Genomic DNA, 21,889 nt, shown 5'->3' on the forward strand with positions numbered 1-21,889 from the left:
TTCCAGGGAAACTGACACCCTCTTCTGGCCTCTTTGGGCAGTAGACACACACACACACACACACACACACACACACACACACACACACTCACACACTCACACATGCACAAACAAAGCACTCATATACACCAGCATTATTGTCACTCTTGGTTATCCTCCAGAATGTCGACCCTATTGCTGAAAGTACCACATACTGGAGTCCTTGCAGAGAACTCGAGCTGGTACTGACCTCAAAGCTTTGTTGCTATGGGTTAGTGTTCACAGCACCAGAAGGTGCTAACACCCACTGAAGGAAGGAAGTAATTGTCAGTCATACCCGGACGTGAACCCTATACAATAATGGCTGGCCTGGGAAAACATACTCACTGATGTCATAGTGGCATGAACATCAGGAGAGTAACCATCCCCTTTCTGATCAGATTTAAATCCTACTCCATAAGATGAAACCCATATGTGGTACCACTATAAGGGCCAAGAACCCATGGCTAGACAGATCATAGACCTTAGGGGAGGACCTATTATTATTATAGTGCTAAATGGACAAAGTATTTAACTGACTCCAAACGACTCATCATTGCACCCCTAGATGAATGCCTCTCTCATCTGAGAAGCTTCGACTTACAGTATACAGTAATTATCTCAGAGATGCACAGTGTTCAAGGTGCAGAACTCAGAGACTGCAGAATCCTTAGCCCTAAATGGAACATATATACTTCATTCCCTCCTCCCAAGGTGCAGGAATCATTGAAGAAGAGAGGGCAGAAAGAGTGTAAGAGCCAGAGTTGGTATATAACAACAAGGGTGCATAATTTTCTCAATACAGCAGGGCAGCCATACACATAAACACACAGTGGTTTTGACAGCATGTACAAAGCCCATGCAAGCCCAAACTAAAACAAATCCCAGCATGAAGAGATGTAGCTGGCCACACATACCACCCTAACTAGGGGGCTATTAACAATGATTAGCTCCTGGGAGAGGGAGGGATAGCTTTCTCCAAGCATCCAGCCTCTGGTAAGTTGATCACTGTCTAGTGAGAGAGCACACATGCAGGAACATTAGGCCGTCCAATTGGTCTCGATGGGTAAGGAAAGAAAGAGCATACAAATGTAGGTGGACAGCGAAGTAGGTGGACCGGGGAAGGGGGGTGAATGCCATCCAAATGTGTGTGAAACTCTCAAAGAACTAAGAGAAAGAAGAAGTGAAAGGTAAGGCAGGCATGATGGTGCACAGTACCGCCATGTGGGTGCTGGGGATCAAACCTAAGTCCTCTGGAAGGGCATCACGTCTTCCGAGTCACTGAACCATCTCTCTGTCTCTCTGGCCTTTACTATTTTCTTAAAGACTTTTTATTTGTTTATTTATTTATTTATTTATTTATTTATTTATTTATTTATTTATTTATTATAAGTACACTGTAGCTGTCTTCAGACACACCAGAAGAGGGCATCAAATCTCATTACAGATGGTTGTGAGTCACCATGTGGTTGCTGGGATTTGAACTCAGAACCTCTGGAAGAGTAGTCAGTGCTCTTAACTGCTGATCCATCTCTCCAGCCCCTAGCCTTGAACTCTTAAGGTTGGTGTGTTCATGCCTTTACTCTCAGCACTCGGGAAGCAGGAGCAGGTAGATCTATGGTCTAGCCTGGTCTACAGAGAGGGTTCCAAGACAGCTAGTGCTATGCAGAAAAATCCTGTCTCCCATAAAACTGAAACTAAAAAATTTTTTTTTCAAAAGGTAAAGATAGCACCATCAAGCCAGCTTGAGCTAGTCATAAAGCTTCTGTCTCAAAATAAACACACAGTTCTTTCTTTCTGTTAGTACATAACCGGTAATTTTCATAAAATGTAGGTTTAGAACCGTATACGGAACAGCAAGGAGAGTTGAGCAACACAGTCATGGTGGCACAAGAGGCCAAGGGAGTTTCCCAAAGAGGACGAGGGCTGAACAGATGGAACCTTGAAGGATAGAAAACAGCAACTGCTAACTGGCTAGAACTGGATACAACAGCTTGAGTAAGACTTGAAAGTAAACATATATGCAAAGTGAGAATTTTTGAGTCAGCTATTTTGACATGATTTGACTTCCTACCAGCAATTTGTTTTAACATCTTAGTAACATGTGCAACAAACAGTTCTGACCCTTCCTCAGCCATGGCTAAGTCATTGCTGTCGTCATCATTATCACTGGGCTAATCAAAAGTGGGGGATAAGGTAGGGGTATCGTGTGTGTGTGTGTGTGTGTGTGTGTGTGTGTGTGTGTGTGTGTGTGTGTAATTTTTTAACATTTTAATTTTATTTTTAATTATGTGCCCATTTGTGTGTTTGTGTGAGCGATGAGTGAGGAAACCACAGAGATTGTTAGATCCCCTGGAGCTGGAGTTATAGGGAGTATCAGTGAGCTACTATGTGGGTGCTGGGTACAGAATAGGGTCCTCTGTAAGAGAATTCCATCCTCTTAGCCACCAAGTTATCTCTATAGCACCCAAAACACTTTTTTAAAAAATGATTTAAGGTTCTACATTAATGCTACCTTCTTCAAGTGACCAGATTGTGACGTGCAAGGAAAGGGTCGTGAGCGATACCAGTGGAAGTTAGGTGGGGGCCGGATCACAAAAGGCAATGCCCCATTTTCAAAGGCTCCAACTTGATCTTTTGGACGAGAGAGGGACTAAAGGGCTTTTAAGCATGGCCACACTTATTTGGTGACACAAAAGCATAGAAACTGGTTCAGAATTTGTAATGCTGTTGGAGAGAAAAGGACAGCTTCAATAACAAGAGGGAAACACTACAAAATATGGTCGTGCTTGGCTATTGTAAATGAAGGCATGGAGTGTAACACTGAGCTGTGTAACTAAGTTGCCACTCATCTTCATGGGGAAAAAACTCAGGAGGAGGGACTGGAGAGATGGCTCAGCAGTTAAAAGCACTTGCTGCTCTTGCAGAGGAGCTGGGTTTGATTTCCAGCACCCACATGGAGGACTGAATGGTTGATAACTCGAGTTCCAGGAGACTACCTCTTCTAAGTGCAGCAGGTGGGCATGAAGCAGAGATTCATATATGTAGACAAAACCCATCCATACATATATATCTTCAAGGTGGGGGGACAGAAGAGCTGGAGAGTGGTTTAGCACTGGCTGTTCTTCTAGAGGACCCAGGTTCAATTCCCATCATCCAAATGATAGATATGTACTGTCTGTAACTCCAGTTCCAGGGGACCTGATTCTGTCTTCTGCCCTCTATGTGCATTTCAGTGGTGTACTTTCAAACATGTGGTGTACTTTCAAACATGCATACAAAACATTCATACACATAAAAACAAGTAAAAATAAAAAAAAAAAACCCAAAAGAGGCAAAGGAGGGACAGCAGCAATGCAGGGGAGAAGTGCAGACATCTGGATGAGCCTTTGTTGTCCTAGGTCTTCTGTTTGTCTCTTAAATACAAGAATCTGAGCATGTTCACATCTTCCTATGTCTTTCTAGGACATTGCATTCCAAGGCAGGGCAGAGTGGTTTTGCCCCTTTGGGGGCTATCCAGCAAAGTGTGGAAAGCATAGTTGGTTGTCATAGTAGTGGGGAGGTCAAGTAGACATTGGTCAGTAATGAAGGGCAGGACAGAGCAGTCTTCCACAACACAAACCTGTATGATCCAAATACCAATAATGTCAAAATGAGTGTGGTCATCTGAATAGGTATCATGCCTATAGATGCATGTGTTTGAAGGCTTGGCCATAGGAAGCGGCACTATTAGGAGGTGCTACCTTATTGGAGGAGGTGTAGCCTTGTTAGAGGAAGTGTGTCACTGTGGAGGTGGGGCTTTAAGGTCTTAAATGCTCAAGCTATGCCCAGTGTGAAATAAAAACATCAAGTCTCCTGCTGCTGCCTTCTGATCAAGATGTAGAACTAACTCTCAGCTCTTTCTCCAGTATCATGTTTGCCTGGACGCTGCCATGCTTCTCACTATGATGATAATAGATTAAACCTCTGCATCCATAAACCAGCTCCAATTACATGTTTTCTTTTATAACAGTTGCCTTGGTCATGATGTTTCTTTTTTTTTCTTTTCTTTTTTTTTTTTTTTTTCTTTTGTTGAGACAGGGTTTCTCTGTGTAGCCTTGGCTGTCCTGGAACTCACTCTGTAGACCAGGCTGGCCTCAAACTCAGAAATCTGCCTGCTTCTGCCTCCCAAGTGCTGGGATTAAAGGCGTGCGCTGCCGCCGCCGCCGTGTATATGTGTATGTATTTTATGTATACGTATATATTACGAGGAACTGGAGAGCTGGTTGGAGGTTAAGAGTACCTGCTGCTCTTACAGAAGATCCTGAGGCACAGACAGGTGGATTTCTGTGAGTTTGAGGCCAGCTTGGCCTAAATACAGAGTTCCAGGTCAGCCAGTATTACACAGTGAAACCACATCTTGAAAAAGATGACTCACTACATGTGATGGTGCACACCTATAATCCCGGCACTCAGGAGAGGGAAATAGGATGATCACTGTAAACTTGAGGATAGCCTGGCCTTTAGATTTAAGTGTTGGGCCAGCAACTGGTTTTTAAAGTACAGATGTTATACAAATATCGTTATACTGAAAAACAGCACCAACTGAAAAGGCTTTCCCACCTCCAGGAACCGAGTCACTGCACACTCATCCTGCAGTCCAGCGTGGGGTAGTCTCCCCGCCCTCTGGGGGTTTGCAGACCCCTTTGTATTAACTGGCACTATGGACCACACCATTCATCAACTGGATGTGGAATCTGTAGTAGCTGGGCCAGTCCAGATAAGAGGTCAACAGGAAGCAGGCCTAGACAAGAAAATGGCACCACACGGATGATCTCTCACTAAGATGGGGAGAATCCTAGTTCTAGGCGAATTAATTAGGCCAAACAGGCAGCTCCAGCTCCCGCTGCTGCTGGGAACACGGGTTTACTGATCCGGTGGCTCCTGGCCAGGAATGTATAACAGACTGGAGGCCCAATGGAATCTAGTGCCTCCTGTACCGCCCTCTGCCAAGGCCAGGTTTCCCGGATGCTCACTGACGCATGCGATGGGGGGTGGGGATGGGGAAGTCTGATGAGGTTTCACAAAGTGGAGAGGAGATTCTTTGCTCTCACCAAGCAACTTGCTAGTGCCATTTCTAGAAGGCAGACTTTTGTGATACCTCAACCCGGACAAGAGGCCACGAGGTGGCAGCAGAGGACTCAGCCTGAGACTTAAACCCCGGAGCTAAAAAAGCAGGTCGAGAAACGGAAGAGAATTCACTTGGGAAATATCGTCAGTTGTATTCAAAGTCAGAATAAATGACCGAATTTCAAAGAAACGAGAGTAACATTCATCAGAATGGGTTTTCCACGCCCCAACTCTCACAGGCGTAAGCTGCATAGGAAGCCACCCAACGTGAACTGTCTCCTCCGAGAGAATAGAGGGGGTCGTGACCTTTAAGAGCTGACGTCAGCGGGAGCCTTGTCACAATCTCTTTTTGTTAAGTTCTAATTGAAATAAAATGGGTGACCTCCATAGCGGCTGCCAGACTGGTACAGAATGGGTCAGATGGAGTGGTCACTAGAAGCATGGTAGCAATGCAGAATTCTAGAGCAGCCAAGGCCTCTGGCCAGCCAGTGTGGACAGGGTTGTCATGAGAAACAGGGAAGACTCAGTTTTGGCTTGTAGCAGGCAAAAGGTAACGTCCAGAGGAGGAGCCCTCACAGCAATCTCCTGATTTATATGCGGATGCACCTGCCTTTCCACATTCCCCTACCAACCCCACTCCCAGCTGACCATCATAACTCTCTTCTGGTATTGTGAAATATCCTCAGCAGGCAAACTGACCCTTTCCTGGAAAGCAATGTCTAGAGGGGTAACTTCATGTTTAACCCCTCCAACAAAGGTGTGTTTTATAAAGAGCCACATAAACCATATGGTACACCCCAAATTCTTCTAGTTGTTTTGTTGGGGTTTCAAAACAGAGTTTTCCTGTATAGCGTCCGTGGTCCTAGAATGAGCTCTGTAAACTAGGCTGGCCTTGAACTCACAGAGATCCTCCTGCCTCTGCCTCCTGAGAGCTGGGATTCAACCCAAACATTTGCCATATATTTACATAATGCAGAACTTCACACTTCAGTCTACTGAACTATAGGCTGAATCTGACCCTTGAATTAAAAAAAATTACTATCAATACTTTTAAAATCAGAGTTTTCTAAATTTCTGACTTTATTCAAATATGGAAACGATGGCACTGCCTGAGCCAGAGCCACACATGGCAGTAGGTAAGAGTTGAGGACAGACACCCATTTACCAGTGTGGACTGCTGAGTTCCCAGCAGTCCTGTTACCTCACAGGTGATCTACTTCACTCATTTATGCCATTATCTGCATTTTGAGATCATTTATTTTCGACCTCTCAAGCACCTCATAATTTTAGAGTGCTTTCGAGTGATTCTGTTTTAGCCTCATGATGCAGTAAGGTATCAGGAGAAACGGTGTAATGGCTATGTGAATGAAGTGTAGTTCTGACATATTTTATGTGCTCAAGCAACAGAACCAGAATCTAGGTTTCCTGATAGCCCCCGACCCTGTCTTGTTTTTCTCCCATTGAAAATTTCACATGAAAAAAAAACTCACATGGAAGTTCACTGAACTAAACAAGTAGAAATGGGCATGGTCACTAATAGACAAATTCCAACTATGATTCAACATACATTTCTAACCTTTTCCTTAAATTGTTTCTGTTTCCCCTCCTTTCATATTATCGTCCCCATGAAACTGAGTGCGGCTTTATGACTTAATTTGACCAATGAATTGTGATGGAAGTTAATATGTATCCATTTTGGGAAGAGCACTACAGAATATTCTTCACGCTTAGTTCTCGATGTTGGGTGGGAGGCAAACCTCATGGTGACACAATAGGGTCTTCACACAGTAAGGTTTGGTCAAGCATGGTGGGTGGCGTACGCCTTTAATTCCAGCACTCACACGCATGTGGAACAAATGGGTCTGGTCTACATGACAAGTTCCAGGCAGGCAAAGATACATTGTGATACCCTGTCTTTCAGAAAACGAAAAAAAAAAAAAATTAAGCCTCGGTATCTTAGGGGTCTTAATAATTTACAATGAACAAAGGCCCTTGCCGGTTATTCTGGACACAAAGTAATGAAAAATAAAACCAGAGGTTTTGGCCCTTCATGTTCAGCATTGTTAAGAGGCCCATTTATACGGTCGTTGAGTTTCTTTTAAGATGCAGAATGAAATATCCAGGTTTCCGATTACAGCGGTAAAAGCTGGAAGACAGCTAATTGCTGTTTCCCCCCTATAGTTTCTTTAGCCACTACGTCCTGACTTTGAAGAAAAATATTCTTTTCTCAGAGCCCTTCACACATGAGCCCTTCACTATTCCTGCAGTTTGATTGGGGGAGAGAAGAAATGGAGGAGGCCCAGATTGCGTTCTCTCCATTCCAGAGCCTGATCCCAGAACTGTCTCCACCCACTAATACTCACACGTAACTTTGTCATAGGGCGACTATTACCACTCCCAAGGTGTCACAAACAGAAAGGATCTGCAGCTGGCGCCACTGCAATGTCAAGGCAAGCCAGCCAGGCTGCGCTCTAGCCTCACTGGTACCTGGGCTTGCCTGAGCCCGGAGAAGCAGCATTCTCTAGGGAAAAGAAGCCTTCTCAAGTGGGAACAAAAATGATGTGAGGCGAACACCCATCCCGGGCACTATGTGAATTTGGGGTGAGTTCTCTTAGGCCTAGTCAATCTCTACTTTTCAGCAGCTACTAAGCTGCCCCCTGGTGCTATTGGGACCCACCATTTTCCTGGGCTTTCCCCCCAAACCAACCGAGTCTATCATCTTTGTACACTTGCAGAGGTCATAAGTGGTGTGGGCACAGTACAAAAAGAGCTTCAGCGACCGTACCGCTGCAGGGATCAAAGGCCCGCCGGGGGTGGCCGAAAGGCTGAGCCTGCGCAGTCCTGCTCCCGCCTTGGAAAGGGTGGCGGCCACGCGGGCTCGGTCCACCAGCGTGCTCGCTAGAGGCGGGAAAGCCTTAGGTCGGTAGCCCCCGCCTGCCCAGCCAGCCTGTCCTCACAGCGCCCGGCCCGGGGGGAGGGGGCGAGGAGGGCCGGCGCCTCTGACTCATCATCTCCAACCCCCTTCTCGCGCGCGCTCCAAGTCTCAGGACTTTGAACCTGGGCACTCGCGCGAGGGGCGCGGCGGCAGCACCTGGGGAAGCGCGGCTTGGCCCGGCGCCGACCCCCAGCCTCTGCTAGTACCGGCAGCTGCAGGCAAGAGGGCTAGAGACCCGCAGCCGGTGGCGGTAGCCTGGCCGCGGTGGCGGCGCCTCTGTGCGCCACGGCCCTCCCGGCACCTCCCCGCACGCGGGGCCAGTGGTCGCGTCCGAGGAAACTCGGCTAGGCCCTGCTCCCAGCTCCTGGCGTCATTCAGCAGATGCACAGCGCCCCCGCCGCCGAGGGAAGGCTCTTTATTTTGCAGTAGGTCACGGGGTAGCGGGGCATCCTGGGATTTGTAGTCTCTGGTAAATTAGGCAGGACCCGGATCCAAGGGAAACCCGGAGCACAACCGACACGGATTCTGGCTTGGCTGCTGCAGCAACCGGGCTTGGAGTGGATGGGATTGTGAAAGGTGAACAGTGAGATGAGGCAGGTGTGAAGCTGGATGGAGAGGCAGGGAGGAAGAAGGCCAAGAACGCAAGGGAGGAAGCTGCTCGAGAAGGGTGAGGTGAGGGAGGTCTCTAGTCCAGTTATCTCCCTCTAGTGGGGAAAGAGAAGAGAAATGGGCCTGGCTTGAGGGGAAACTGAGGGCACTCTGGGCTTCATTCACATCCTGGGGGATCCAGTTATAGTCCAAGGGAGGTGCACGATGCAGAAGTGCCTGGAGATGCCCCCTTGGCGTAGGAGGACGGTGACACCCATCTTGCCCACTCACTCATCCGTTCTAGTTCCTGTGCTAGCCACCACGGGACCATTATCTAAACCAGACACCTCCTCCACCTCCGAGAGCCCCTGAAAACAGATGTGAGCAAATTTTAGGGTCAGCAAAGGGGAAACCCAGGGGCAGAATCAAACCCCTTCCCGTTATTCCAGTCTTTCCAATAATACATTACGGCTCCTTCCTAATGTTTATGCACACGTGCTGCTCCAGTCATTAAATACCCAGTTTCTTCACAAACGTCATTAGGGAACGAACGTCCAATGCCAGAAAGCCAATCAGTTCCAGCCGTTCCCTTCCCTATGCCCCACTGTTTGCCCTTAAGTGCACAGACTAGGACTGCCAGATGAAAGGTTAGCTGGTAGCACCTCCTACCTCCTGTAGCTCCTGGTACTGCAGCCTTGACTTCTTGAAGGATCCGGGCTTCCTCTGGCTCAGCAAGAATAGGGCATATGTGGAGACCAGCACTCCCCCTAGGGTGAAGGCCTCGGCGCTGAGTTCTAGCACCAGCAACCCTGTCAACTGCAGGTAGCAGGGTGAGAACGCTTTTGTGGAGACAGCCCCAATTTTTTTCTGCCCTTCTGCCTTCATTTACCAGTACCTGGGAGGAGTCAGTAGAGGCCGTCCCCAAGGCTGTCTTCATCACCTCTATCACCACCGCCACGAAGCCCAAGATCAGGTTGAGGGTGTTGGATATCATCATGGCCCGCACCTACCAGTGAGCCAGCTCAGCCCTGACCAGCTTGGGAGTCACACTGCAAACTCAAACTCCACCTACAACCTAGCTGAAAACAAAACTCAGACACGGGACTAGTGTAGGCCTGTAATCTCTGACACTTGGGGAGGCTGAGGCAGGAGGATCAAAAAGTTCAAGGCCTGATTGGGCTACAGAATATGTTCAAGACCATCCTGAGTAACTTATGGGGGTTGGGCTGAGGCTTTAGCCCAGGGCTAGTGTTTACCTATTGTGCATGTGTCTCTGGGTTCAATCCCCTGCACCCCCCCTCCACACACACACAAAAGATAAACAGGCCGCTCTCAGATTTCTGCTCCTATTTCCCTACCTTCAAGCAGGATCATTAGCTTTCTAACATTTCTCACTTTCTTGCTTCAGTCAGCGACAGATAGCTGAGAGGATACATCAGTTTTTGGGTTGAGGGGTATATGCGTGCGTGCGTGCGTGCGCGTGTGCGTGTGCGTGTGTGTGTGTGTGTGTGTGTGTGTGTGTGTGTGTCTGTGTGTGTCTGTGTGTGTCTGTGTGTGTGTGTGCGTGCGCGCTTGCCTGTGTACTGGGAGAATGGGAGGAGGCCTATATTCTCTCACCTTCCAGATGCAAGGTGCTCTTCGAAGTTCAAGCGTGACAACGCCAGTGAGGACCCCCTGAATGGTTAGAAGGGCGAAATGTGAACTCTAGCTTTGTTAGAGAGGGGTCCCCAGGACCTTCCTTTCCCCCTCCCTTATGGTGGGTCTTACCGAGGCTCCAGGCCAAAGTGGCAGTGCTGTGGCCAGGTGACAGGCAGAGGTCAAGCAGGAAAGCGAGATTGTAAAGGGGACCGCAGCTATTGCCAGCCATAGTTGGCTCACCTGGAGGCCAGAGCCCGGCATTAGAGGGGACTGTCAGGGGCTTTTTCCTCCACCCAATGTTTTCATCCTTTAGATATCATTCATTGGGATAAATGCACAGTAGAGGAAAGTCCCCGTGCTGGGGCAGTTTAAAAAGTGAAATTCAAAAATTAGATGCCACTGTTTTCCTTTCTGTCATGTCCACTTACCTTCATGTTTTCCCCAAAGGTAAAGACAAGCTATTTGGAAGGGCTTTGCTTTGTTAATTTGTACATCTCTTCTCCCACTACCCCCAATCCCCAGCACAGTTTCCAGGGCACGGTGTGTGCTCACTGACCACGAGTGGAATGGAACTATGTACTGTCAGCTAAAACCTGAAGCGGGGCACCCTGGCCTTACCGCCAGCCCCAGGAGGCGTCCGCTTTGCCTGTGTCTTGCCCAGTGCTGTAGCTTTTCCAGGCGAAGGCTGGGTCTCTCCTGCCTTGGCTGATCAACATTCTGATCCATTGCTTGCTCCACTGTAAGAGTGGGATTTCCTGGGTTGGAAAAGTTCATTATGGGTTTTTTCAAGAAATGGGACACACAACATCTCTTTCATTAACCCCTCTGCCCACTCCTAATTCAGGGTTAGGCCCAGAAGCCTTATACCTACCTACTCTGAAGGGGTCACTCCAATGGGTTGGAACTCAGCTGGTCACAGTACTCCTTAGGGGCCTGGTAGCTCAGAGCAGACAGTCTTTTCCTGGCACTTAGTCTGTCAGAGGGCTGAGGTGTGGTGGGGCAAAGGTCACTATGAGGGCCTAAAGATCCAGGGAGTGGCCTTACGTAGACATGAACCTCAGCTCCTTCCACTAGCCACCCGGCCTGTCTCCGTATTTCCACTTCCTATTTCCCTATTTCTACCCCTCTTCAGGGTTTGCTTACTTCATCACTATGAACAAAATCATTCTAGACCTCGATCTCCCCTTATTTCCATTCAGTCTTTGTTCTTTGGCTTCCTCCTCAAATTACTGATTCTGCCCTAGTGAGATTCTGTGTTACTGTCTGGATTGCCCCCGCCGGGTTTTCATGCCCCCGCCCCTGGCTTCTCTGGACAGTTTCTTTTCCTCACCTTTTTCTATGGGTGGCACTAGGAATCCACCCCAGGGCTTTGACTAGTTGATTAAAGGGAGGGAAAGCCTTGTGCACTGGGATTGTTTCTGACCCAATGAAGACTGATACCTAGGTGCTGGTCTGGAATAGGCCACTATACCAACAATAGTTTTGCGTTACAAAGGTCTCCTAAGGCCTGGGCTAGTATCTCAGTTCTGTCACCTCTTCAGGTCGGTGACCTTGGCTACGTTATTGTGACATTATTTTACCTAATTGAACTCCACTTCATTCTCTGATAAACAGAACTAACAACAATGTGTATGCCCCCAAGGGAAGTTGATTCCAGGGTGGATAGGGCAGTCAAGAAAGGTGCTGAGAAGGTGGTACACAGACGTGCTCACTGTCCGTATTATCACAGGGCTTGCTCTGAAGCAAAGGTGAGAACCTTTATTTCCACATTTAAGAAGGAGAGCCAGCTGGCCTGAATGTATACTTTACACAGCAAGTATAGAAGAGAGCCTGAGGTCTCGAGATGATACTACCTGTGCCCGTGTCCCTGATCTATCTGGCTGACCTCAGTCAAGTTGCTTAATCTGTTCCCTTATCTGTAAAGAGAAATTAACAATACCAATCTCAAGGGGTTGCCTTGAGCATGAAGAGAAAATGCATACGAATTAGCTTAGCCCAGCACACACCACATAAGGAGGTGGCTATTATTTATAACCACCGTAAATAAAAGATACTGAGCCAGAAGATCCTTGGGAGTTGAGGCCCAGGAGGAAGGGAAGGGAAGTAGCTTTCCTCATGAACCACTTCTGCCCTACTCTCTGCTGAGCCAACACCACTGGAGCACTGTATCCATGCTGATTTCCTGGGCACCGGGACTCGAAGTTTAAAGGGAACCAGACAAATTGTGCCTAGTTCCTCTCATTTCAATCACCAAGAGAGCTGACTTTATTTAATGGCAAGGTTGAGATATAGGCCTTGTGATGTCCCTGAATTTGCAGGTCAGTGGAAGGAGAGACGTTGAACCTACTTTTTCTGTAAACGGAGCCTATATTAGAGGATTACTGGAAAGATCTCATGCTAAATACGTGAACACTCATCGAGTAAATATTGACTAAATCTGAGTATGCCACTTAGGAGTGTGCAACTACTGTTTGGGCTATAGTGTCGGGAGAAAGTAACACATCCCCCTTCCCTCTGCATACCCCCAGTGTTGAGCACAGCGCCGGGTGCTTGGTAAGAACTCAGTAAATATTGTTGCATTGAAGAGCCATTAAAGTGTCTTAAAGAACGGAAAATAGTATTCGTGAAGCAGGAGCGAGAAGTGTTTATCAAGAACGGCAAAGGCGGAAGAGTAACTTTAATAATGTTTCTTGTACGGCAGACATTAACTATCTCTATAATCGCCCCTCCTCCTCTCCCAAAAGAGAGACAAATTGTAAGGGAGAGGCTTTGAGATAAAACCCCAGGAAGAACTTCCCGAGCCTGTGCATGTTGGGGCAGAAGCAGCGGCAGAGCCAACTCCTTCCCTGGTATGTCCGGGTCTAGGGTGGGAGGGGCAGCCTGCTTGGAGGCTGGGGGAAGGACAAGATGACCTTTCACAATCTCCTCCAGTCCCCTCCAGGAACGGTCTGCGCGCCCCACCCCGCCCCCTCCTCCTCGCGCGACGCCCCCGGCCCCCCAAGGCCCGCACCCCCTGGCGGCCGCCTCTTGCCGCTCCGGGGGTCCCCCGGCCCCGGAGCCCGAGCGCGCTGCCCGCCGCGCCGCCCCCCGCATGCTAATGGCCGGGCCGCCTCCCGCCGCACACAATGCGGGCCGGGCCGGGGGCGGAGGGCCGGGGAGGGGCGGGGGCCGGGCCGGGGGCGGGGGGGCCGGGGCCCGGCGCATCTCCCCCGGCCCCACGTAACGCTGACGCCCGCGCCGCCGGCCCGCCGCCGCCGCCGCCCGCGCCGCCGCCCGCCGGGGCTCGTGAGTAGCCGCTCCCCCCGCGCCCCCCCCCGCCGCCGCCCTCCCCGCCCCTCCCGGAGGGGGCGCGCGCGGAGCAGGTGCAGGGGGCGGGGGCGGGGGAGGGGCGCCGCGCGGCCCCGGCAAACTTCGCCCGCCGCTTCGGGGGGCGGGGTGGGGGCGGCGGGGCTGGCGTGAGAGTTGGGGGGGTCCGGGGGAGGGGGCCAGGTGGGGAAGCCGGGAGCCCCGCACGGAGGGGAGGGCCGCGGCGCGGGGCGGGGGCGCGCGGCTTTGTAGGGGCCGTGAGGCCGGGCGCCGCGGCCTGGGGTGCAGGGGGCCTGGGGGTGCGCGGTGGGAGAGCCGTGAGCACAGTGGAGGTGCGCCCCAGGCCAGGTGCAGCGGGTGGGGGGCGGGCGAAGGAGCCCTAACTCTGGGACCGGCAGGGCAAGGGGGGGGGTGTAGGGGGGAGGGGAGAGGATGGGGGTGCTTCTCTCTGTGTCCCAAACAAAGTGTCACAAAGAGCTCGGCCCGCGGCAGCCGCGGAGGCGGCTGTAACTCCGCTTTTGTTCTCCTGGCCCGGGGTAGCTGAGCTCTGGCCTCCCTATCTCCCAACCCTGCCCCCATTATCCTCCTGGATTATTTTCCACGGGTGGAGTGTGAGGTGTGCTGGTGGAGTCCCTCGTGTGAGATCACACAGGTCCTGCTCTGCTTGCCTACCAGTTTTTGAGAGGGGAGTTTTCCCAGATCTCTTACCCACCTCCCAGCTTGAGACCTGAGGCTCAGACAGGCACTAATACTGACTTTTTTAGGGCCAGCTCTAGTTAAAGAGACTTGAGGCTGTATATATGTCCTCTTTACCCCCCAATCCCAGGCGCCTCAGAACTTTAAGAATGGGGTCAAGTTAGGACATGCTAGAACATTGGTCTAGGATAAGATTGTGTGTGTGTGTGTATTGTATGTCCCTCTCACCTCTTCATAGTTATACGGGAGCCAATGACTGAAATTCCATGCTGCCCCCCCCCCCCCCCCCCCGTCCTTTTCCCAAGAACTCATTTTAAATGGTGTTCAGGTTCAGTGTACTGTGGATTTGAAACAGCTCAGAGCATGGATGTTCAGAGAGCCCCGGGGAGACTTACAAGTGAGTTGTTCTCTTGTGTGTGTTCTCCAGGTGGTCCTTGACTCTGGGCTATCTAATAAGCCCCCTTTCTATGTACTTCCATGTACTCCCATCTAACGCTGTGGTTCATATTTGTTAGCTGATTTAGGAGAGGGAAGATTGCCAACAAGAGGGGAAAAAAATCATGTGTTGGGGATGACCAGAGACAGAGGCCTAATTACTGCTAGGCCCCAGAGACCCTGATCTTTTGCTACTGAATACTTGACCTTAAAAAATCTTCAAATCACAAGATTTGGGGTAGGGAGGGGCAGTCTTCTTGGTCCTTTATTTAGCAGATTCTTCTGTGAGGCTTTTCACCACCCCATTCATCCTCGGTGAGATTTGGTGGTCCACACTACGTCTGTTTCGGCTCTCATAGTATGTAAAAGTAATTGGCCTGTTGCTTTGGAAATATTTCTAATTTGTAACACTGGTCCTGCATCCCTGCAAAATGCAAACAGGAACAAGATAACCCCTGATTCCCACTGTGTGTGGAAAGTAGGTCAGTGCCACTCTCTGGCCAAGGCTCAGAGGTGGTGTTTAAGCTTTTGAGTATAGAAAAATGTGAGGATTGTCCATAGACGATACATGTCTGACTTAGGTTCCAAACCAGGTCACAGATTCTGTCTCTGTTGGTACTCCCTTATTGAGAGCAATTTATGAGCTCTGGTCCCTGAGACCTGGTTTGATGTAGAGATGACGGAAGCCATCTTGACTGGGCCTAGGAGGTCTCTGTGGATTTCACTGGTTTTAGGCCACCTTCTGGGGAACATCCCCTGAGGAGAAATTCATCTAACATTTGTGCGTTCTTATGCGTCTCTGCTTTCCATCCTGGAAGCTGCTACTTGCAGAAGTGTGGGGGTTCTTGTTCGGGTGAGGAAGCCCTGCCTTTTTTCTCTTCTTTTTGCCTCAGATATTAGGCCATTTTCCTAGGGCACATTTTGCTTAGTGTTTTACAGGCAATTTTAGAGGCCCTAGAATCTTCTCAGAATCAGAATATGTGCCCATAGGTTAGTCAGCTATGACCATGCAGTATTCACACACACACACACACACACACACACACACACACACCCCTCCCAGCCATCTGCTTCCTCTGAATATACCAGATTGGCTGTACACCAGGATGTTCCGGGAATCCCCAGGAAAGCAACAGAATGTGATGGACTCCAATACGATGCCTCAGTAACTCATTCCAGGATGTACAAACTGTAACTGTTATGACATTCTGTATAGATAATTAAAAATTTTCTAGGTGTACATATTTTCTATTTTCAATAACATCCAAAAGGCCACAGTAATTCCTTTGGTAGATAGCCCTCCATAGTTTCTCTGAAACCCCTGCATAGGACACACACACACACACACACACACACACACACACACACACACACACACACACTGTAACTCACTAGTTTCTATGTCCTCTCTGGTTCTAAAATGGCCAATCTGGCCTCTCTAGCACTTCCTCGCTCCATCTGTGGTATTGAGGTAGCCAAAGGACCATCTCTAGTAGCCCACTGCACTCTCCATGGTACTGAAGGAATGGCCATTTGTTTTAGCATCTCTTGGGGGCTGGAAGAGTCCTGTGACTTAAAATCACACACCTTTCAAGTTGGCAGGGACTATACATGTAAATTCAGTATAACTTGTTTCACAGAGGGTAAACAGAGAGGATAACTGATTACTGGAGGTTGTAAGGCCCAGGCTTGCAATAGCCTGTACTCTTAGTTCTAGTCTAACTCCTTTATGCAACTGTCAGTGAGCCTGCTCAGGTGTTGGTCCCAGTAACAGTCTCATTTGGAGGCACCACAGGCCAGGAAAGGATGCCTGAATTTGTACATATAGAAACATACACATTAAGTGGCAGTTATTTTCTACGGTTGTTTGAGCAGGACATCTTGTTAATTTTGGCTCTCAAAAGTCAGATTTTGTATGTGACAGGTGTTTGCCCTTTCATAAAGTCTTGCCACATCCACTAAATGTTGAAAATTAAAGAAGCTTTGGACCCCAGTGTTTTCTTTGCTGATAAAGCAGGGCTAACTCCTGGCCCACTTCTCTTCAGTTAAAAATTTGTAAGTAAAGTAATGTAGTAATGTTTTTTCTTTAATGTACTCCTCTTTTTTCTTAGTAACCCATTTCAGTTCCATAATTCTCATTGTAAGGAAGTTCTTTATCGAGTATTATGTCTGAGGCTTAAAAAAAGAAGCTAGGCCTAAGTTCATGTAGCCTGAACAAGATATTCTATATGGAAGGAGGAAGGTAGATTGGATGACTTCTGGTCGTGCACTGAAGCCTAAATTCCATAACCTTGTCAGCAGTTAAATAGCAGGAAAGCCTCCCATTACCACCTTCTTCCTCGACTCTCCTTCCCAGCCCTGTGCAGCACTTGTCAGGGATAGGGAATGTTAGATGGAGAATTTTAACCCCTTCCTGCTCAGAGCTTGTGTGGATCCCCTATCTGTGCAGATGGCAAGGCCCCGCCCCCCATCCCTCACTCCAGCCTCTTGAGCTCAGAGCCAGTGTAATCCTCCTCTTGTGTGAGGAAGCCTCTCCCCTGCAGAGAGGAGGAAAGCCTGCTTCGGAACAGCTCTGGACAAAGGGGCTGAGATGCCCCGTCAAACCACAGGCTCCAAGGTTTGAAACGGGGTGAAACCTAAATGGGATTTGCAGTTTTTAACCCCTTCCCTAGGCTGGTAGTGCCCCTTAACTTCCAGGCCTCCCCCAACTCTCTTCATTCCCTCTGTAGCTGGCTCTCCCTTCATGCCCCTCCCCCTCTGTCTCCAGACTCTGCTGCTGGGAGGTGTTTCTCTCCCATGCATGAATGAGTCTCTGTAATGAATGGAAATGAATGGATCAGGAATCCAGGAAGGGGGAGGGGGAGAAGGAAAGACCAGAAGACTGGGTGCCGGCAGAAGCCAGGGGGAGGAACCTGGAGGGAATCTGCTGGCCCTGGGTCTGAGAGGCGCGAGTACCATTTGGATAACAGGAGTATGGCTAGCCCTCCACATGTGCTTATTCAGGGGCACAGCCCAACGCGAGTGGAAGAGGGGTATATTATGATGGCCACCCGTGTGTGTGTGTGTGTGTGTGTGTGTGTGTGTGTGTGTGTGTAGTGATGGCGGTTCTGGACAGGGGTTTAAAACACCATTTCGGGGAGGAAGTCTGGATTTATCATACAAGTTGGCAGATCAAGGGATGCAAGTTTTGAGGACAGCAGATAGGAAGCATGTGATAACTCAAGACCACAGTAGGAAGAAGGGATGGGTTTCAAGAACGCAGGCTGCTAAGTGGGGTGACTTCACTGCTGAAAGCCGGCGCTCATCTCCTCCAATCACTCTGTCTTGTTTTAGCGTCTCCGCACCTGTTGCCTTCATTAGCAGCTTCTTCCAATCCTCAGAACCAAAGAATGTGAAGGGGGCCCATGGAGGTGAGTGACCTGCAAAGTGCCTTCAACAGCATCCCCCACACCCTCTCTTGCCTCCTCTCTCTCTCTCTCTCTCTCTCTCTCTCTCTCTTTTTTCTTAAAAAAAAAACAACTCCCTATTACAGTAACATACGTTATTAACTTGGCCCCAGTGTCCAACTTCCACTCGTCCCACAATTTCCGGAGGTGAGAGGCATCAGTGTACCTAGCTTAGGTCCCAACCTCCCAACCTACACACACACTCTTTTTACTGTTCTTCGTGATGCCTTTGCGTTTTCTACAAATTGGTCTTTTCCACCCTGTCCTCTATGTGCGTCTTTTCCCACAGGGCTCACGTCCCCGCCTCCTGGTCGGCCACCTGGAGCCTTCCCCACCAGCCTTCGACGGCGAGCTGGATCTGCAGCACTACTCCAACGGACCAGGTGTCAGCGGGACTCCAGGACCCGGGTCGCCTGGGATGGGAACAGTGGGCTGGTCTGAGAGTCGTGCAGGCGAAAGGCGCTTCCCTTGTCCTGTGTGCGGAAAGCGCTTCCGATTCAATTCCATCCTGGCTTTGCACCTGAGAGCCCACCCGGGCGCCCAAGCCTTCCAGTGCCCACACTGCGGCCACCGTGCAGCGCAGAGGGCTCTGCTGCGTTCACACCTCCGAACGCACCAGCCGGAGCGTCCACGCAGCCCTGCCGCACGGCTGTTGCTGGAGTTGGAGGAACGCGCCCTGCTTCGTGAAGCCCGACTCGGGAGAGCCAGAAGCTCGGGGGGCATGCAGTCCAGCCCTGCTGCAGAGGGCCTGGCTCGCCCTCAGGTTCCTTCCTCATCTGCCTTCCGTTGCCCTTTCTGCAAAGGCAAGTTTCGTACCTCAGCGGAGCGGGAACGCCACCTGCATATCCTGCACAGGCCCTGGAAGTGCAGCTTGTGCAGTTTTGGCTCCAGCCAGGAGGAGGAGTTGTTGCACCACAGTCTAACGGCCCACGGGGCGTCCGAGCGCCCCCTGGCGGCTACTTCTACGCCTGAACCCCAGCCTCCACCCCAGCAAGAACCCAGATCTGCCCTTGAGCCTGAGCCTGAGCCTGAACCTAGGCCAGAGCCTGAACGTGAGGCAAACCCTGCCCCAACTCCTGCACCTCCGGAGGAGCCCCCTGCGCCACCTGAGTTCCGTTGCCAGGTGTGCGGCCAGAGCTTTACCCAGTCCTGGTTTCTCAAGGGTCACATGCGCAAGCACAAGGCCTCCTTTGATCATGCGTGCCCCGTATGTGGTCGCTGCTTCAAGGAGCCCTGGTTCCTTAAGAACCACATGAAGGTGCACACCAGCAAGCTGGGTCCTCTGCGTGCTCCAGGCCCTGGCTCTGCCCCCGCCAGGGCTCCTCAGCCTCCTGACCTGAGCCTTCTGGCTTATGAGCCACTGGGCCCTGCGCTCCTCCTGGCCCCAGCACCCACTCCTGCTGAGCGCCGAGAGCCCCCGAGCCTCTTAGGCTACCTGAGCGTGCGAGCTGGGGAAGTGCGACCCAATGGTGAGGGTGCTGACCCTGGAGGTGGCCGAAGCTATGGAGGGTTCCGCCCGCTGCCTTCAGCTCTTCCCAGCCGGGCTCGGCGACCCCGTACAGACGAAGCAGAAGAGGAAGAAGAAGTGGTGGAGGCGGAAGAGGAGAGCTGGGCCCGAGGCAGGTCGCTGGGCTCTCTGGCTTCCCTGCACCCCAACCCAGGTGAGGGGTCAGGACAGCCTGCCCCTGCCGCGGGGGCCCAGGCAAGATCTACGGCCACCCAAGGTATGGACTCACAATTTTCTCTGGGGGTTGTGGCGTTTGATTCTCGAAAATTTGTCCAACACTCCTTTTTAGAAGACCTGCTTTGATTTCGCCGGGTCTTCTGTCCCCGCACTTCCTTTTTCTTACTGGAAGCTTTGTGGTTTCCTAAGGGTATTTATTAACTCTTTAACAAATCTGTGTTCCCCCAAACCTTTTTCCTCTTGGGCCCGAAGGGATGGTGGGTGTAATGGGTACCTGACCGGGACAAGGCAGCGAGACCCTATAACTTTCTCTTAACGTGTTGCAGAAGAAAACGGGCTGCTGGTTGGAGGGACGCGATCTGAAGCGGGCCGTGGGGCCACTGGCAAGGACTGCCCCTTCTGTGGGAAATCTTTCCGCTCGGCACATCACCTAAAAGTGCATCTTCGAGTGCACACAGGTGAGGGAGGCTTTCTGCCTAGGGGAGGGTCTAGGAGAGGAAGAAACAAACGTAAGAGCAACCAGAAGGCTGGGGGTCCTTTCAGATTGGCCATGTCATCTCAGTCACCTTGTGGGGAGTCAGCATTTGCTCCTGGTCCTTGGGGTGAAGTTTGTAAATTGAACAAAATACCAGTGTGGGGTGTGCGACTGGTAGTGACCCCGTGACCTACTCTAACCCATTCTTCCCAGGTGAGCGTCCCTACAAGTGTCCACACTGCGACTATGCAGGTACCCAGTCGGGCTCTCTCAAGTATCACCTTCAGCGACACCACCGAGAGCAGAGGAGCAGTGCGGGCCCTGGGCCTCCCCCAGAACCCCCGCCACCTTCCCAGCGCAGCTCGCTGCAGCCGCAGTCAGGAGCCAAGCCAACTCAGGCCTCTGCCAGCTGGGTAGAGGGCACTGCGAGTACCCGGCCTCCTTCGAGCAGCACGGGACCAGGGTCGCGTAGGAAGCCCGTCAGCCCTGGGAGGACCCTGCGCAACGGGCGAGGTGGTGAGGCCGAACCCCTGGACCTGTCCCTGCGGGCAGGCCCGGGAGGTGAGGCCGGGGCAGGGGGTGCCCTCCACCGCTGCCTCTTCTGCCCCTTTGCCACTGGAGCTCCTGAGCTCATGGCCTTGCATCTGCAAGTACACCACAGCCGTCGTGCTCGGGGCCGCCGGCAGCCCCGAGCTGACACGTCTCCACCCTATGTCCGGGCACCATCAGGAGAGACCCCTCCCAGTCCTCCACTGGAAGAGGAGGGCAGCCCAGGGCTGTCTAGATCTGGAGAGGCAGGTCTTGGGGGGCAAGAACGGTAGGGAAGCCCTCTTAGGAGCGATTAGCTTAGTAAGCTTACCCCGCGGGAGCGGGTAAGTGCTAGAGGTAGTTGGGTAGAGCAGCCAGCAGGGAGCAGTGTGGGACCCGTATCCCAGCCCAAGGTGGACCAAGAGGTAAATGGGCAGTGGGTGAGGGAGAGTGGGCAGGCAATGCCCCCCCAGCCCGGAGGAGTCACAGTGCCTTAGAAGTGGCAGAGGTGAGGGTCAGAGAACGGGGTCCTAGGGCTGGTGGAGGATGTGCTCCTGTTGAGGAGCCACTCTGCCAGTTTCTGCTGGTCCATAGGCACGAGAGTTTATTTTTGTATAAGGGGTGGGGGTGGGGGCACTGTACCCTTCTAGCCCTATCAGGGGCCCTGTAGACGTTGCTATTTTTGGTACGATTCCTGTCATCCCTGTTGAAGAGTCATGTCCCCAATAAACAGGTGTCTTGAGGCACAAGGCCCTGTGTGTCTGTCTGCCTGTGTTTCACTCTTCCCGGGCACTTCTTTATCAGCAAGCTCGATAAGGATGCAAAACTTTGACTCAGTAACTCTGGATACGAGGCCCTAAGAATTAGCACTTGTAATAAATAGCCTCAGGTTCTCTTGCGCTGAGGCCAGAGGACATCACTAGATAACTGTGGCATTGTACTGGACCCATCTGACCATCTCAGCCTCAAGACGTGGGTGCAAAACGGAGGAGGAACTTCAGAGTTCATTGGGCTTCTTCGAGCCTGTGAGG

The 21,889-nt window shown here is 51.0% G+C and overlaps 3 protein-coding genes across 10 annotated transcripts; 1 reads left to right on the top strand and 2 right to left on the bottom strand.

The window, feature by feature from the left end:
* Positions 1 to 7,531: 7,531 nt before the first annotated feature.
* Znf219 (zinc finger protein 219) lies at positions 7,532 to 21,609 on the top strand. Of its 8 annotated transcripts, none has more exons than XM_052191565.1 (5): positions 7,532 to 7,728; positions 18,059 to 18,135; positions 18,461 to 19,895; positions 20,182 to 20,313; positions 20,544 to 21,609. In XM_052191565.1, the coding sequence occupies exons 2-5, from the start codon at positions 18,130 to 18,132 to the stop codon at positions 21,149 to 21,151; spliced, it is 2,181 nt and encodes a 726-aa protein (XP_052047525.1). In that variant the 5' UTR covers positions 7,532 to 7,728; positions 18,059 to 18,129; the 3' UTR covers positions 21,152 to 21,609. The 8 variants fall into 8 exon arrangements, with proteins under 8 accessions (XP_052047525.1, XP_052047531.1, XP_052047528.1 ...); XM_052191571.1 differs by lacking the exon at positions 7,532 to 7,728 and adding an exon at positions 8,231 to 8,487; XM_052191568.1 differs by lacking the exon at positions 7,532 to 7,728 and adding an exon at positions 12,990 to 13,137.
* Tmem253 (transmembrane protein 253) lies at positions 8,466 to 11,039 on the bottom strand. The gene is made up of 6 exons (XM_052191574.1): positions 10,907 to 11,039; positions 10,418 to 10,528; positions 10,268 to 10,324; positions 9,546 to 9,656; positions 9,320 to 9,466; positions 8,466 to 9,018 (listed from the first exon to the last, which is right to left on the bottom strand). Exons 1-6 carry the CDS (start codon positions 11,012 to 11,014, stop codon positions 8,938 to 8,940), a joined length of 615 nt encoding a protein of 204 aa, XP_052047534.1. The 5' UTR covers positions 11,015 to 11,039; the 3' UTR covers positions 8,466 to 8,937.
* On the bottom strand, positions 12,201 to 14,526 carry LOC127690740 (proline-rich protein 2-like). The gene is made up of 3 exons (XM_052190282.1): positions 14,519 to 14,526; positions 13,299 to 13,979; positions 12,201 to 12,204 (listed from the first exon to the last, which is right to left on the bottom strand). The coding sequence occupies exons 1-3, from the start codon at positions 14,524 to 14,526 to the stop codon at positions 12,201 to 12,203; spliced, it is 693 nt and encodes a 230-aa protein (XP_052046242.1).
* Positions 21,610 to 21,889: the final 280 nt, after the last annotated feature.

This window comes from Apodemus sylvaticus, chromosome 8 (genome assembly GCF_947179515.1).
Source record: "Apodemus sylvaticus chromosome 8, mApoSyl1.1, whole genome shotgun sequence".
Lineage (NCBI taxonomy): Eukaryota > Metazoa > Chordata > Mammalia > Rodentia > Muridae > Apodemus > Apodemus sylvaticus.

What these genes read in the sequence shown, in the direction of transcription:
- Tmem253 (XM_052191574.1), bottom strand. Translation starts at nt 11,014, where the DNA reads ATGGATCAGAATGTTGATCAGCCAAGGCAGGAGAGACCCAGCCTTCGC. An exon ending in GACGCCTCCTGGGGCTGGCG is followed by an intron (nt 10,529 to 10,906) that starts GTAAGGCCAGGG and finishes TCTGGCCTCCAG; the next exon opens with GTGAGCCAACTATGGCTGGC. An exon ending in GAGCACCTTGCATCTGGAAG is followed by an intron (nt 9,657 to 10,267) that starts GTGAGAGAATAT and finishes GCTCACTGGTAG; the next exon opens with GTGCGGGCCATGATGATATC.
- Znf219 (XM_052191565.1), top strand. An exon ending in AAGATCTACGGCCACCCAAG is followed by an intron (nt 19,896 to 20,181) that starts GTATGGACTCAC and finishes AACGTGTTGCAG; the next exon opens with AAGAAAACGGGCTGCTGGTT. An exon ending in GCATCTTCGAGTGCACACAG is followed by an intron (nt 20,314 to 20,543) that starts GTGAGGGAGGCT and finishes CATTCTTCCCAG; the next exon opens with GTGAGCGTCCCTACAAGTGT.